The sequence below is a fragment of the Ctenocephalides felis genome, unplaced genomic scaffold, assembly GCF_003426905.1.
Source record: "Ctenocephalides felis isolate EL2017-DRISC unplaced genomic scaffold, ASM342690v1 CF-g0.4_SCAFFOLD_01886, whole genome shotgun sequence".
In the NCBI taxonomy this organism is placed as follows: domain Eukaryota; kingdom Metazoa; phylum Arthropoda; class Insecta; order Siphonaptera; family Pulicidae; genus Ctenocephalides; species Ctenocephalides felis.
In genome coordinates, this window is record NW_020538040.1 from 88,923,849 (window position 1) to 88,939,780 (window position 15,932).

General features: G+C 29.9%; 1 protein-coding gene across 3 annotated transcripts; it reads right to left on the reverse strand.

Moving 5' to 3' along the window:
- Nucleotides 1–878: 878 nt before the first annotated feature.
- LOC113377453 (polycomb protein Asx) lies at nucleotides 879–14,790 on the reverse strand. 3 transcript variants are annotated; one of them, XM_026617783.1, is made up of 7 exons: nucleotides 12,560–14,790; nucleotides 5,815–5,891; nucleotides 2,757–3,546; nucleotides 2,214–2,362; nucleotides 1,443–1,577; nucleotides 1,209–1,353; nucleotides 879–1,136 (listed from the first exon to the last, which is right to left on the reverse strand). In XM_026617783.1, the coding sequence occupies exons 1-7, from the start codon at nucleotides 14,442–14,444 to the stop codon at nucleotides 922–924; spliced, it is 3,396 nt and encodes a 1,131-aa protein (XP_026473568.1). In that variant the 5' UTR covers nucleotides 14,445–14,790; the 3' UTR covers nucleotides 879–921. The 3 variants fall into 3 exon arrangements, with proteins under 3 accessions (XP_026473568.1, XP_026473566.1, XP_026473567.1); XM_026617781.1 differs by having other exon boundaries at nucleotides 882–1,353; XM_026617782.1 differs by having other exon boundaries at nucleotides 884–1,353; nucleotides 1,443–1,574.
- Nucleotides 14,791–15,932: the final 1,142 nt, after the last annotated feature.

Genomic DNA, 15,932 nt, shown 5'->3' on the forward strand with positions numbered 1-15,932 from the left:
AAGTAGATTACTATTTAAAAATGTTGCTTGCAAAAAATAAAAAACAAATTAGATTAAAAATTAGGTCAAAATATATAAGTTTAGGTATCAACTTCATTGTATTAATTTAAAATTTATCTGAAATCCTACAATGCCCTTCTGTTATGAAAAAAAAAAGTATTTATATATCTGTCTGCAGTTTTAAGACTGCAAGCAACTATGTGTATATAAACTCCAAAAGTTGACACCAAAGTTAAAAAAAAAAGTGTTAGGGTTGAACAACCTTTAATAAAAAATAAATTGTTTTTTTTATAAAGAAATAAGCTTTTTCATAAACTCAGAAAAATCTGAACTCAAAAACATTCATCACTAATATGTACTATTTTTACAAACTTATTCACTTTTCCAATAAGTGAGTTGTAATCAAATTTTTCCCAACTATGTGCCACAAAAATAACGCTCTATTGAATTATTGTATAATTCTCACTCATTTAAAAAATATAAACAAAAAAATTGCTATAAAGCAATTTATATCGTCATGTAAGTTTTTAACTGGATATATAAATAGAATAACGTTTTTATAATATAAAAAAAAATGTCAACCAGTGTCATTATGGTTTCTATGCCAAATTTTTAATACGAATGTATCTATCAAATATTAAGCAAAGATAATAATACAATAATTTTTAACATATGGATTGCCCTGTCAAGTCCTTATCTAAGACATCATGTACATAATATTATTTGTTAAATATTATTAAATATTAAATGAAAAATATGATTAAATTAAACGACTGAAAATTTTATGACAACTATCAATAATATCTATACTAAAAATGCTTATAGCTAATATTCACAGATAAAACTTTATGAATTAGTTTTTTCTAACTTTATATGAATTAAAAGAAAAAATATTTTACAATTTAGAGCCATGGGAGTAAATTATCTAATAAGGCAAGATACACAGAGTTTAGAAGTGCCCATACAGTCATCATGACAAAACGCGCCGCACTTCTGACAAACTATCATGGCTTGCATGTTGCATGTACAAGATATTTCCGAAGAGATACCTTGCTGATGGCTGTTTGGCGTGGAACAAGTTTTTTGTTGGGAGGATAAGACCCCATGATTAGGGTCCATGATCATTGAATTGTCACCTATAAAAGCATAATTCTGCAAAGTAGGATCCATACTTACACCACTGTAATTTACAGTTGAATTTCTATGACCTCTATTTACAGCCTGTTTATCATTGTTGTAAGTTATCTGACGCAGTGTATTTGGCATATTATTACGGTCGACATCAACACTCGCAGGTCGACCACGCACATCAATTGTGAATGGATTACTTCCTATGTGATTTTGTAAGCCTACCTGTAAGTCCCAATAATCATATTAATAGAATAAAAAATTAAATATCAAATAAAGTTAAAAGCATACTGATAATAAAAGAAATTTCAAACCTGTACGTGATTAGTTGGAGGAGCACTACTAGCCCTAGGTGCGGCCTGATGCTCACCAACTGACCGCTGAACAAGTATGTATTGCCCCATTGTTCCACTACTGCTCATGTGTACTCCTGAGTTTTCAATACTCTGCTTACAAATAATATATGTGTAACATTAGTTCACAAAGTAGTGTGGTTTTTATATAAATGCGTACTACGTTTTTATTTATTGCATTTTGTTTTACAACTACAGTAGAACCTCGATTAACCGGACTAATTGTTGTCGATAGGCATCCGGATAATCAAAAATCCGGATAATCCAATGTATGAAGAATAATGATGTGTATTTATCAATAATAACAAATACATACATAGATATCAACAAAATCATACGTAGATATCAACGAAACTGTATATGATACATACATAGATATCAACGAAAGTCAATGTTTAATAAGATATTTACATTTCCTTATGTATATACATATATATTTTCTTAGATTATATTACATACATATACTAGCAGCATAAATCGTGCAAAAATTCGAATTGTAGGTATGTACATACATATAACTCTGTGTCGGTTGGTAGTCCGGATAATCGCAAGTCTGTATAACTGAGGTCCTGATAATCGAGGTTCTACTGTATCTTCTAAATTTTTACCATGCTAGCTTCATTATTACTATGAATTGACTTTGTTGCAAACTGCAGGCGCATATATATATACATATATATATATATATATATATATATATATATATATATATATATATATATATATATTTACCTCATTGTTAGTAGCTTGTGGTAAAACTGCCATTGTAACAGGAATGCCTTGATTTGAGGTAAAAACATGTCGAACTACAATAGGTGGTGATTGTCTTTGTGCTAACATATTTGGTTTAGGCGGAGGTTTGGGGTAGCTATTATTAATACCTATTTTGAAAATATTACTAAAATCAATTATGTTTATATATGAATATAGCTATATACAAACTTTAAATATGTGCAAAATTTTGTTGAGTGGCAAAATAAAATCAATTAAAATTATTACTAAAAACATTTGTTATTCAAATTGTAAAGAAACGCAACACCTAAAAATATAATCATATCATACTTCTTATTAATGAACTGATCTTTATGAGAACATTATGTACTATAATTCAAATTAACGAAAATATATGTTATATTTTTTTAATATCTTGTACTTTTGTACACAAATAATATTATAAACACTGTCATAACTTTTAGTAAAACAAGTTAAAATACTGCACTTTAAACCATTCAACTTTGGCACGAATATTTAAAATAATTATAAACTAAAACTGACCTTGTGCATTGAAGGTTTTCTGAAGATTCACATTCCTAGATGAAGTTACAGTACCATATTGAGTTGCTCTATTTTCAATCTTTTTTGTGTGATTATTATTGTTATTACTTATATTATTTAAAAATGAGGAAGGCGGTGGTTTCAATTGGCATCTCAATTGATGTCTGTTGGGACTATTCTGTATCACTGCCTGGCATATTTGGTAACTCCTTTCTAGATTCACTGCACCTGGTGGAGGTTTATTATTGGTTCTATTCCTATTCGACTGTGTTCCATTTGAACCTTGATCCTTAGAATTCTTAGATTTGGGCCTTTGAGTAACTGCCCTAATTGGTGCACTTGTTCCTAAAGACAGATAAGGAATGGAACTAGAACTTGCCACTATTGCCGTTCTTTGCAAACTAGAACTGACAATACTAGAAGCCGGATTTAAAGTCATTTGGTTTGCTATTGTACTATTCGTAATAGCAGCCGGCAAACATACAATTGTAGTGGGAGGAATCACAGTCATCACATTGGTGGTCTTACTATTTTCATCTTTTACTTTCACACTTCCGACGGTGCTAGTGACAGAATTATCATCTTCTGGAGTTAGAGTGACTTCCAATTCCAATTTCACTTGGTTCGTATATGAAGGTAAAGAACTTTCGCAATCTTTATTCGAACCCGAACAGTCTGGAGATATTTCTGGCGCCAAAGTTTTTTCTCTTCCATATTCTGAGTTCCATTGTGAGATCGGAAAATTTCCTTCTTCCAGCCGCACCTCAAGTTCCTCTTGCATTGGTATTACCTAAAATGATAAATAAATCACTTTTTGTCCATTATTTCACTACTCACAACATTGACCTTTAGGATGTATTAGTAGTATTTTATTTTTTTAAATACAAATTATTGAAACACCTCAGAGAGTCTGCATAGTATGTAGTCTAAATTAAATGACAGAATTGATAACATAGATTCTCAAACATCTGTGAGACTATTGGAGGTAAATATTTAATGCAGGCAACGTTGATAATTATTAGATTAGTAATTTAAAAGTTTAAGAGTACATAAACTATAAAACATTCCTAAGAAACATTCGATTAGACTCTGTGTGAGCAGTTAAATTATTTTATTGCAATAATATTTATGTAGCAATATAAGCTCAACCTTTAAAGAAGTTTGAGAACCCTTGTAATAATAACTCTTATTTATATTAATGCAAAAGTTCGTTAATAGTTTGGTGCAAAAAAAAAATTGCGATGGTTTCAAAGATTTTTCAAACACTAAGTAGAATAATATAGCTTCATGCAACCAAAACAATTGCAAAGATGAATATAAATTAAGTAAAGAAAAAATATTTTTAAAAAATCATTACTTATGTAGCTATTATTACTAATGTACTATGTATGTATGTAATAAAATTACTGCGAAATAATTGAGACAAAACAGAATTTTTTTGGAAACTCTCATTTTGACGTTCTAAATAAAAAAAAATGGCAACAAAGGTGTGAAATGAAGTTATTTTGTTAAATTTGTGAAAGTAAATTTTCAGATGGAGTTTAATATTAATATTACTAGACTGCTTTTCAAGGAAAAATTACCGAGAATTATGAAGATAAAAAAAAATGATAGAGTTGCAATCATTTGCATTCAAGATATTTAAACGAAGATTTCATTTATTATTTAAATAATAATCAAAAATATATAACAATATTTTTACTTGAAGTATAATTAAAACACCTTATATAATATCAGAAGTGCATTCGTTTATATTTGAATATTTACTATAATATTACATTTGTAATATATCATTAGTACATGTAAATTCTCAAGATGTTCAATTATTATTTCTACGGGAATAGAATACTAGTATTGGTTAGTGCTATATATACATAAATTCATTCCTGTAATGAATCGTTTCTAAAGCAAAGCACTAAATAACAAATGCCTTATCAATAGATTAATATATACATAAATAATGAACAACGGTTAATAACAACAATAAATTATAAACACCAACGTTAATTCAATAAACCCATTATGCGTATACACGACAATGACCACAAATATTCAATATTGTTATTCATTCAGATACTATACACTATTATTAAAATAATAAAACAAATTAACTAAGAATAATTGTTTAAAGTAATTTTAATCAAAAATAATAAATAAAATTATAGCTGATAATGAATGAATTAAATTCAAATTGATTCCTGAAAAAATAAAATTTTATTATTAACCAACAAATATTCTGCAGTCTGCATATTACAAAGTAAGGTTAAACAAGATTTTTTTTTAGAAAAAGCACATTAAATATTTCGAGTTAAACTATAATTATAATGATTTCAAATATGAGGTTACGTTTTAATAAATGCACATGCTTTATAGAATGACATGTTTTGGTCTTGAAATTCCAATGTATTATTATTTATACTATTAGGTATGCGAAAACACGAAAAGAGCGAACATTTTTATCGACGACTTCTCGAGTGCCGGATATGAAATAATAACAAACAAAAATCAAAAAATGATTTACGGCTTGATACATATACTAAACATTTATCGTGCAAAAACTATGTGAACGAATTTTTGTATTTCGTTATCAATGAACGATATGTTTTAGAAATATCTGTTTCGCTGGTAGAACACTAACAATAGTACGATTACATAATACTGTATCAGATATATTAGTACCTAATTAAGTACTCCTAATCATATATGTTAAAAAATCGTACAAAAACAACATTGAGGAATAAATATAAATTTTATTAGTGGATGATTAAAATGAATTATTTACATTTATGTAAAATAGAATTAGATACAAAAACTTTCAATATTTAATATGAATTCATGTAAAATTACTAATAATTTTCTCTCGAAATGTATTAAAGGATTAATATTGAAATTATATAGAATCTTCACTCCGGTATTCGTTTGATGTTCTTTTTCTATTTAAAATAAATAAACAAGATCAATAAAAATATACAATTCTGATGAACTAAACGTGCGTTCTATAGCAATAAAATAAATTTAAGAAAATTGATTTCATGCCAGTGCATCTATCTTGAGTTACCTCAACATCATCCTGGGTTATTTCTGCATTGACAACTGCCATTGCAACAGGTACATTAACTGGAAGGGTCTCCAGGGCTACGAATCATAACATCGTATCAATACATTGGACACAGATTTCAATAAACATATCCTGCTAAATAATTTTACTATAAGATTTAGTAATTGTTTAACCAGTTTTTAAATCAAGATCAAGATCCTGTAAATCAAAACCGACACCATATTATAATAAGTTTCACCGAGTTTATTCAGTCAAAGGCATTTGAATAAAATGAGTATGTTGTAAGTAAAGCTAATGTGCAAAAGGTATTTTCGCAAAAAAAAACATTTTCAACTATTTTTTCGGCTCAACATGTAGCCGAGATATCATTGAAAATAGGGGAAAGTTGTCCTTTTTTCAGCCTCATTTTTTGTAGTAACAGTACGCAATAAAAAAAGACCAGGTTAAATTCATAGTTCTGTGTACTAAATTATTTATAACAACTAAAGTTAAATAACTTTTTGTTTCAGAGTGCTTAGACAAGCTAAAATATTGTTTTAAATTAGTAATTTCGGGCAGTGTGGTTGTTTATTCTAATTTATAATTATCATCATGCAAAAGCATGAAGATGTCTTACATTACACAAACTTAGAGAATGTCTTACATTACAATTTCATACGAGACAAGAATGATTTTCAAAGAAATACTGTTAGAAAAATATTATTATAAATTATTTTTTATTTATGCACGTATAAATGTAATTCTGGGCATGTCTTGTTCAAATATTAATTAAAATTCTTTAGCAAGCATAGTACATGATCGATAAAAGCGCTTATCATGATATTAAATATCGTAAGAAATACATAATTTATTAATATATATGAGTAGTCCTTAATATGGACATTTTCGAATTTTATTGCTCCCAGGGGCTTAAATGCTTCCAAATTAAAAAAAAAAATTCTTAATTGCTAACAATTATTTGATATTAGTTATTATAAATAATATAGTCTGGCTCAATGTGAATGCAAGCACGCCAATTTTTGTTTGGCATCTTTCTCGGTTACGACAAACGCCGAGATTAAAAAAAGGTTGATTTTCGCATATCTTTGAAAATATCTTCTTAATTGAAAATTGGTATATCGGGTCTATTCAAAAATGTCTCTCAAATCGCGTGACTGGTAAACGTTACCAAAATGTTTTGGCGGCGCTTCTCCCGTGAAGTTGCAAGACTGTTGTACAGAGGGATTTTTGAAAGTCGATTTTCATTATGCGCAATTCAAACGGCATTAATTCTTGGGAAAATGCTATCAAAAATAAACGTATTGCACGGCCATAGGGATGTTGCATTTCAATGGAGCAAAACAATAAAACCACTTACGATATCAAATGAAATATTGGAAATATGTGGTTGCAAGAAGCCTTTGTACACTTGGATACTACAGCGATACCCTGCATAACGTACGCCTCGCACAATAGACGATGTGCATAACGAACTTTTTTTTCAGTCGCGAACGTTCCGCACAACGAACTTTGCTTCACACAACGTACTACATCCTTGTCATTTGTAGTAAAAAAACATATGTTGTTCAAATTAATTCAAAGAGTAGACCTTGGAAATTTTTGTTCCGCTGCGAAAATATACTTCTTGAAAAAGAACAGTTTCTTTAAAAATTCAGAAGCAAAAAATTCAAAAAAGGAAGCAATAAGTTATTTGATAATAACGTATTTCGTAAATCATTTTTTTAAATGACTTAATTATATGTAAATCTTATTTTCCATGACCACATTTCAAACTACAGAACGAATTAATTTTATTTTCATGTGTTTGTATGGAAAAACGCGTTTCACATAGCGAACTTTTTGCATCGCAAACTTACTCCCGGAACGAATTAAGTACGTAATGCAGGGTATCACTATATATTATAATAACACACTAAAGTTAATCTACTTAATAGTTATTAACTTCAGGTTAATTTACCTAATCAGTAAATTATATTAAGGGTAATTAAAAAGGGATCACTTCTAATGAATTAAAATAAATTATTTTACTAAATTCTATATAATAATTTTTGCAAGATCACTTGTATTTACTAATGGCTCCGAAGCTCAAAAGAAAATTTCTCTTGCAAAAATATTTTGAATTTTACCTGCATTTGTTACACAACTCTCCTATATTCCATTATTCTACATAAAACAAAAAAATCTTTCTGTTCATGACAAATTAATGTAAAAATGTTAGTGCTAACTTATGTGCATTATACACATTGATGTAAAACCCCAAGTCGAATATCCACTTATGATGACATAAAATTTTATGTCGACGCGTTTGGAAAATTAAAGATTAATTTATAAATCTTTGCCATTTACTTAATGTGACCATATTGTTTTAAGTCAAAATCGGGACGGCAATTTTAATAATGTTAATCCGGGACGGGAAGTATGTAAAATAGCACATACTATTTAAGGATACAATAAAAGTTTTATTAATGAATCTTTTTTTTAATCAGAACTACGGGCTTTTAGTAAGAACTGTATCATTCGACTATATGTTATATTCTTCGTTGACCTATGATGTTATATTATATATTATATTTTTCAATCGACATATATGTTTTTTTTCGCTTTTGTATCTTGTTTAAAATTCTGTTTTATTTTCTTCATAAATTACTTGAAAAAATTAGCACTTGTTCCTTCGTTTACATAATTTTTGTTATTTTTCGTGAAATTGAAAATAAAAGTTCGAATTTATTTTATTTACTTTTTTTTATTATTTTTTATTATTTACTATAAGCTGTTGTGCTGGTTTGACTTAATACTAGTCTGTTTGACAGACGGCAACCCAATCAGTTGTCACATCTCTGTTTGATATATTATTATTACAATTTCTGTAATAGAGCGAGTATTTTTTTTATTGGTGCAGCAATGCCGGGCAAGGGCTATTTTCACTTGGAAACATATTACTATCTATATTTCCAAGTGAAAATCGTTGTCACTGCTGCCTGACAACAGGCTGCTCGAAGTGGGTATCGAACCCGGGACCTCTGATTCAGGTCCCATCGCTCTTAACAGCTTACCTACGGGCCTCACTTGAGAGACATCTGATATAGTTTATAAGAATCAAAGCAGCTCGTCATTACTATAAACAAAAGATTATTGCAAAAAAGCTAAACGACTAATATAGCTTTGTTAGCGATATACTTTTAATTTAATTATACGATGGCAGGGAAATATTCTATTGCTATGGCAAAAATGGAATGGAACACAATGGAAAACATTAATGCTGAAAGAATATCGGTAACGTAATACGAAATAGAAATTTATGGACATAATCCATGTAGTCCGGTTCATTATAAAGAAGCAAAATGTACTTAGAATTTTTATGTCATCTTTATTTTGGAAGATGAAAATAAGCCTGAAAATTATTTGCGTTCAAAAATGGGTAAAAATAATAAAAAACTGCGCTATGTTTTGAAAAATCTGCTGCTCGGAAATGGTTTGCTCGCTTTCGTTCTGGTAATTTTGCGTGAATGTACCACGTACCGCTCGTCCAATCACTAAAAAAGTTAACAAAATCACGAAGAAAGTCCAGCAAGATTAGTACATCAGCACTGTCGACATTGGTATGGAAGTAGCCATTGACCAGAAAACTGTTTTGAACGAATTACAGAAAGTTGTCCACAAAAAAAAAAGTTCGATGTATGGGGCCTTCATGCAATGAAATCGAACCATTTCCGAAAAATTTTATGACTGGTGATAAAGAATAGATCACAGTGATGATGAACGATCACAATCGTTTACAAGTCAGGAAACGATTGACACTGAAACAGGTGATGCTGTGATTGTAGTGGGACTGGATGGTAGTCGTCAATCGTTTAGAGACGATTAATTCTCAACCCTACTGCAAATAATTAGAAGGATTACGCCAAACAATTAAAAGAAAACAGTCTGAATTGAAAATATTGTCTTCCATCATGACAATGACCCACCATACACTTTTTTGATGATCAGCCGAAAGCTGGGAGTTGCAAAAGCTTAATTGACATAGCAACCCTTGTTCTGATTTCTGCAGAACTATCTTAATGGAATTCAACTAATTTCAAAACAAGCTTGTAAAAACCATTGGATTGAATTTTTCAACCAGAAACCATAGAAGTTGGCAAAACATTGTCGATAATAATGGAACATATTTCGTTTGAATAAATATATTTTCACGCTATAAAAAAAACTTGTTGAATTTCACTAAATAAATGCTACGAACTTTTTACTTTACCTAATATTTCAGCTACTAATAATACTATAAAATAATCTGACCATAATCTATATATATAGAAGAGTAGGGCGGGGCACAAAAATCAGATTTGACTTTAAACAATCATATTGTGAAATGTAAACAAATTATATAATAACAAAAAACACAAATCAAATAAATAACTATCTGTCTATGTTCAGTAAAACTCCCAGCTGTCTATTTTCAGTAAAACTCCCAGCTTTTATTCCGCCAACAGAAATTGCCAGGTAATATTCTTCGGTTTATTAGAAACCGAATGTTAACGATTCCGAAATCATGGAATTGCATAAATAAAAAGACAATTGATAATAAATGCATTGATAAATGCAATGAAAACAATGTTTTCAACGATTACAAAAATATAATATTATATATATATTTTTTTTTTTTAATTTTTAACAGCGATCAGAACTTATGAGTTCTATGAGCTGTTGTGATGAATTATCTTACAATTATTATAGATGGCAACCCAAACAGTTGTCCCATCTCTATGTGCTGAATTATTACAATTGTTGTAATAGTGATGACTTTTTACTTCCAACTGGCATGTTGCCACTACAGCTATGCCCACGAAAGGCCATTTTCACTTGAAATTATATTTGAAATCTATGATTTCAAGTGATAATCTGGTATCAAGCTGCTTTGATACCGAACCGACCGAGGTTGGATTCGAACCCGGGACTAGGATCTGATAGCCCACGTTCTTACCACGGGACCACGGCCGGCCCATATTATAATTGAGAACAAATGTTAAAAATAATAAATGTTCTTATAATACATTATTTAAATCATCGAATGCCTAGTGTTCAGTGCGCTCAACTAATACTGTAACATCAGTGCAAAATGCACCCCCACCCACCTCTACTAAGGTTCCTGCAATATAAGATCCAACTCGAGAGTTAAAAAAGAGTCATTAAGAAATGTAGCACCTTCCGAGGAGGTCGGTCGGGTCCAGGTGCGAGCCCTTGGACCCACTTAGTGTATAGTGGTGTGTGTTGTGCTAGAAGAGAAGAACCGTTCCAGCAAATATCAGATTGTATTGTTTATTAGCTATTCCATTCGTTAGTCCGTCACTCCGTCAGTTTGTTAATTAGCTCATAATTGAAGATGATTTAGTACATAAAAGTTTAGAAATAAGACATGACTGTACCTAGATACAGTCATGCCCTCACACCTGTAATCCTCACGCATATTGAATAAAATAGTAAGTACATTCTGCTTCATTCGTGTAGTTAGCTATATTAGTCTCCACAGGTAATTACAGGGTATTCATAGAAATCGGGTTGAAAGGTTGAAGTAAAGGCTTTCGTAATGGGGAGTGCAATGCTAAAATATAATAAGTGGCAGTCCTTGCAATACCCCAAAAAGGGACGTCAACCCATTTAATCCGTTACAATATGAAGAATATAACCCAAGAGTATTTCTAGGTTTACCCTATCATGTGCTATAGTTATTATACTAACAATAAGAGGATATGTATTTTAGTATTCCTGAACAAAATACATTTAATAAAATTATCCCTCCCAGTATAGTTGTTCACAATTATATTAATGATTAATAAATGTTAGCTATAATATAAATATAATCAATTTCTTTTTATAACTGATTCTGATCAGTTCTGATATCTTAAAAATCATTAACTAATTCAAAGCATTTCTTAACATATAATAAAAATTTTGTGCACGACATACACACTAAAATATATCAATTCTTTTAAATAATGGTAAAAATATTTATCTAATTATAAATTCATTACTAATTAGAATTTCATTGAGACATGCCAATATGACTTATTACCAGCTCGAGATTTATCAAATTGTCGACTTAATCAAACTATATTAAAGAGAGCTTCCATATTCCATATTTGTATCATCTTCACCTAATTTTGCAAACATTATATACATACTTTAGTTCTGTCTTAAAAAATCAAAGTGTGAAATCGGGATATGTTCTCATAAATGACTCAAATGGCAAATTGATATATATATATTATAGAATTTTGTGATATGAGTGGAACAAATATTAAATGTTAAATATGAACAATACAACACTAAGATTTTTAACGCCCACTTTATTTGGTAATCACACACGTTTCGAGACCTTGGTATGCCTCATCTTCAGTGTAATTTTAAAAACAGTTACTAATATACTACACATTCTTTAATATTTTATTAAATGTAATTTAAATAAAATATTAAAAAATGTGTAGTATATAAGTAACTGTTTTTGAAATTACACTGAAGATGAGGCATACCATGGTCTCGAAACGTCTGTAATTACCAAATAAAGTGTGTGTTAAAAATCTGAGTGTTGTATTGTTCATATTTAACATTTGATATATATATATATATATATATATATACATATGTTTAAGACAATCTTGGTTTTGTCTCTGTATATGTATGGTAAAAGCTTAGTTAAATGCTATTTAGACGTGCTTTAAAAAAAAGTTATACATTTTACAACTAAATAACATACCTTGTGAAACAAATGAATCAGAATTATCCTCTCTGAATTCATTCAGCATTATATGATCATTATCTATCACATTATTAATGTCATCTACTTCATCTCTGCTTTTTTCATCCCGTGAATCAGATCCAAAATTGTCAACATATCGATTGTGATGGCCATTATCATTAAAATGCAATACGACATTATCATCTTCCTTTATTTCTTCTTGATTACCTTCATCGTCTGGAGTATGTTGATGGAGTATCACTGAACTGGGTTGTATTTGCAGTACACCATTATATGTATCACTAGATTCAATACTAAAGAAAGTATTTTCATCATCCATTTCTTCTATTTTAAGTTCGTCCATTTCAAGTTTAGGCTCATTTGAAATAACATCTTCACTGACATTGTCAATAGTTTCATTACTTACAGATTCATTATTGGTAAAATCATTAATTGTCTTGTTATCGTCATCCGTTTTAGAAGAACTTTCAGATTCTTCTGTCGTCACAACCTCTACTTGAGTATCAGCAATTTCAGTATCACATTCAATTTTTGGAAGTACAAATTCATTTGTATCTTCAGACACCTCACTATGGCTTGATTTTTGTTGTTTATTGTTATAGTTTGGACTTAAAGACCGCGGTCGTTTTTCACCTGATTTCCTTCGGGTTACATCACATTCATTATCAATATTATTGTGAGTAAACATGTCCAGTTGATCAGGAACAATTATATCTGTATCAATAACTGGAGAGTTCATATGCACAGTTTTGGATATTGACTCTGGTACAACTTTATTGAAACAAGATTCCTTGGTTTCAGGGAGTACAGATTTATGATACAGAGGTGAGACGTTTTGTATAAAATTTGATACCTTGTCATCAACGGCATTATCCACATTGAGTCTATCATATTGTAAGCTAGCCGAAGCTCTGGTTACGGCTCCTACAGTTCTAAGCCTTTGTGTAATGGTTGATGAATTCTTACCATATTTCATACAACTTGCACTACTATTTGAAGATGATGCTCGTAATTTAATTGTAGTTTTTATAGGAGGTCTGTTACACACTGGTAATGCAGCCTCGGTAATTGTATCTCCTTGGCATTTATCACCCCAAATTGGCTCAAAATGCTTGACTTTCCACGGATCCAATTTGCTTTTCTCTTTTTCGGCTTCTGATTTTATTTTTAGCTGATTTTCTGGAGTAAACTCACCTTCTGCTAATCTATCACGCCATTCTAAACAAGCTCTAGCAAAGAATTCATTATTTAAACTAGATGAACTGAGCCTTGTACAAGTCTCAGGCTCATATGAAGGCCTATCCACGCTGGGTAGAAGTTGAACTAGCTTATATTGATACAGAGGAGGTAAACTGGAGAATGTGTGCTTATTAAGTAGAAGTCTGAGATTTGTGTTAACTAAAATTGAATCAGGTGTCTCTAAATCTATACAGCCCTCTTTTGTTTGTTCTAATTGCGCTGCTGCTGACATTTTCTTATTACTTCTCCTTCTGGGTTTAATACTAAAGCCCGGTATCGAAGCTAATACTTCATGCATGGTTGGGGCTGTGTTACTTAAAGATTGCTCTTTATTTTCTATCGGTGATTGGGAATATTGCTTAACTATTATCCTGGACAGGGATGGAAGAGAACCTGACTGGCTGTTTTTCTTATGACGTTTTGCTTGTTGCCTCAGAGAATGTTTTATAACTTTTTTATTATTCGAATGTCTATTCAAAGCACTTGTCATATTATTCTCGTAAGAACACGAAGAATCATTTAATGTAACATCTTCGAAACTATTTACAACACTGATAGAAGTTTGTTCTGGCAGCTCTTTATCAGTGCTATTATGTTCTTGAGCCTTATCATTTTGTGCAATTTGTGTCACATCAACCTCCATTATAATTTATCAAAATTCAAAATATATATAATTCATCACAAGAAAGAACTGAGCACGGCACAAACATAATATATGTTATTATTACAATTGACAATACATAGAAAGTTCAGTTACGAACAATTTATGATAGCACAACTCATACGTTTACAAATAAAATATGTACACATTTCTATAGAACAGCAAAAAAGACATTTTTAGATAATTTACAGTACAGAAACATTTATATGAAATAATTTTTAAAGTTTGCTACACTCTGACTTAAATGTACAGACCATGTCCGTCTCAAGCATCTCAACAAAAAGCAACAAAAGCAAAATAGACGCACAGCCATCTAAAAAGATTAGACTGTCAAATTGAACTGCGCGATACGAAGCATAGATGGCTTTGTACAAGCCGCGTCTCCACCAAACTATAATTGGATTTTGATTGACGCGATTGCCACCTAACGGCAAATGCAATTGTAACCATAGATAAATAAACATTGTAACCACTCTTCTTTTATCTATGATTGTAACTATAAATGGTTTAAACCCGCTGGTATCCTAACATGCGGTTTATTTCTATTAAATTCTACTCTTGTTTTACTACTTTTATTAGTATCATTACCTTTTATTAGATATCATCATTGGCTAACGGCAAAGGAAAAGGACCAGGTAAAGGTAAAAAAGCAGGTATAGGATCATATATGAAATACTTTAACTAGATTAATTAATTAATTAATTTTGAAAGTAACTTCATAAATTGTTTTTACACTATATAATGCCATGAAATCCAATGCAAACAAATAAATATATTATATAACATAATATTATAACAGTAATATACGGAAAAAAATTAAACTTGACCACACCTACTATGGTAAGAAACGCCCACAATAATATGAATAAGTTGCGCATACAGTAAAATGAATTGTTTGTAGACGTATTTTATATTTATAAAATTCTAAATAAATAAGGCATTTGACTATTATAAATATAAACTAAAAAAATATACCTTTTTAATAAATCTGGTATTTTCTTAAACTCATTGTTAATTAATTTAATTAAACTTACTTTTAAACATTTTATTATTTACCATAATCAAAAAAATAAATTAATATAATTATTTTAGATATCTTAATAAATATTTTACCATATATTTAGATAAGAATATAAAAAAAATTATATCCTACTCATCTATGAAAGAGTAAAAAAAAAACTTACTAATCTAATGTTTTCAAATTATAAGTAGTGCTTTAGAGAGACTAATATTGACTACTAATATACTTCTCTTTTATCTATGATTGGCTAGTGGTGGCCAAAGTATTAAACTCGAGTTTGATTGATTGAACAATTTATCAGTATATAACGTAAATATTAAGTTATCATATATTGAATAAATCTTGTTTATTTTTCATTTTTTATGTTTTTGTTTTTAACATCCTTAAACCTGTACAGAATTAAGCCTGTTAGCAGTAACACGCGCAATTATACTCGTTGAAAGTAAATT

Coding starts and splice junctions, on each gene's coding strand:
- LOC113377453 (XM_026617781.1), bottom strand. CDS start 14,444: ATGGAGGTTGATGTGACACAAATTGCACAAAATGATAAGGCTCAAGAA. Junction 3,547..5,814: donor TAACCCAGGATGATGTTGAG/GTAACTCAAGAT, acceptor TTATCATTTTAG/GTAATACCAATGCAAGAGGA. Junction 1,354..1,442: donor CTCCAACTAATCACGTACAG/GTTTGAAATTTC, acceptor TGGGACTTACAG/GTAGGCTTACAAAATCACAT.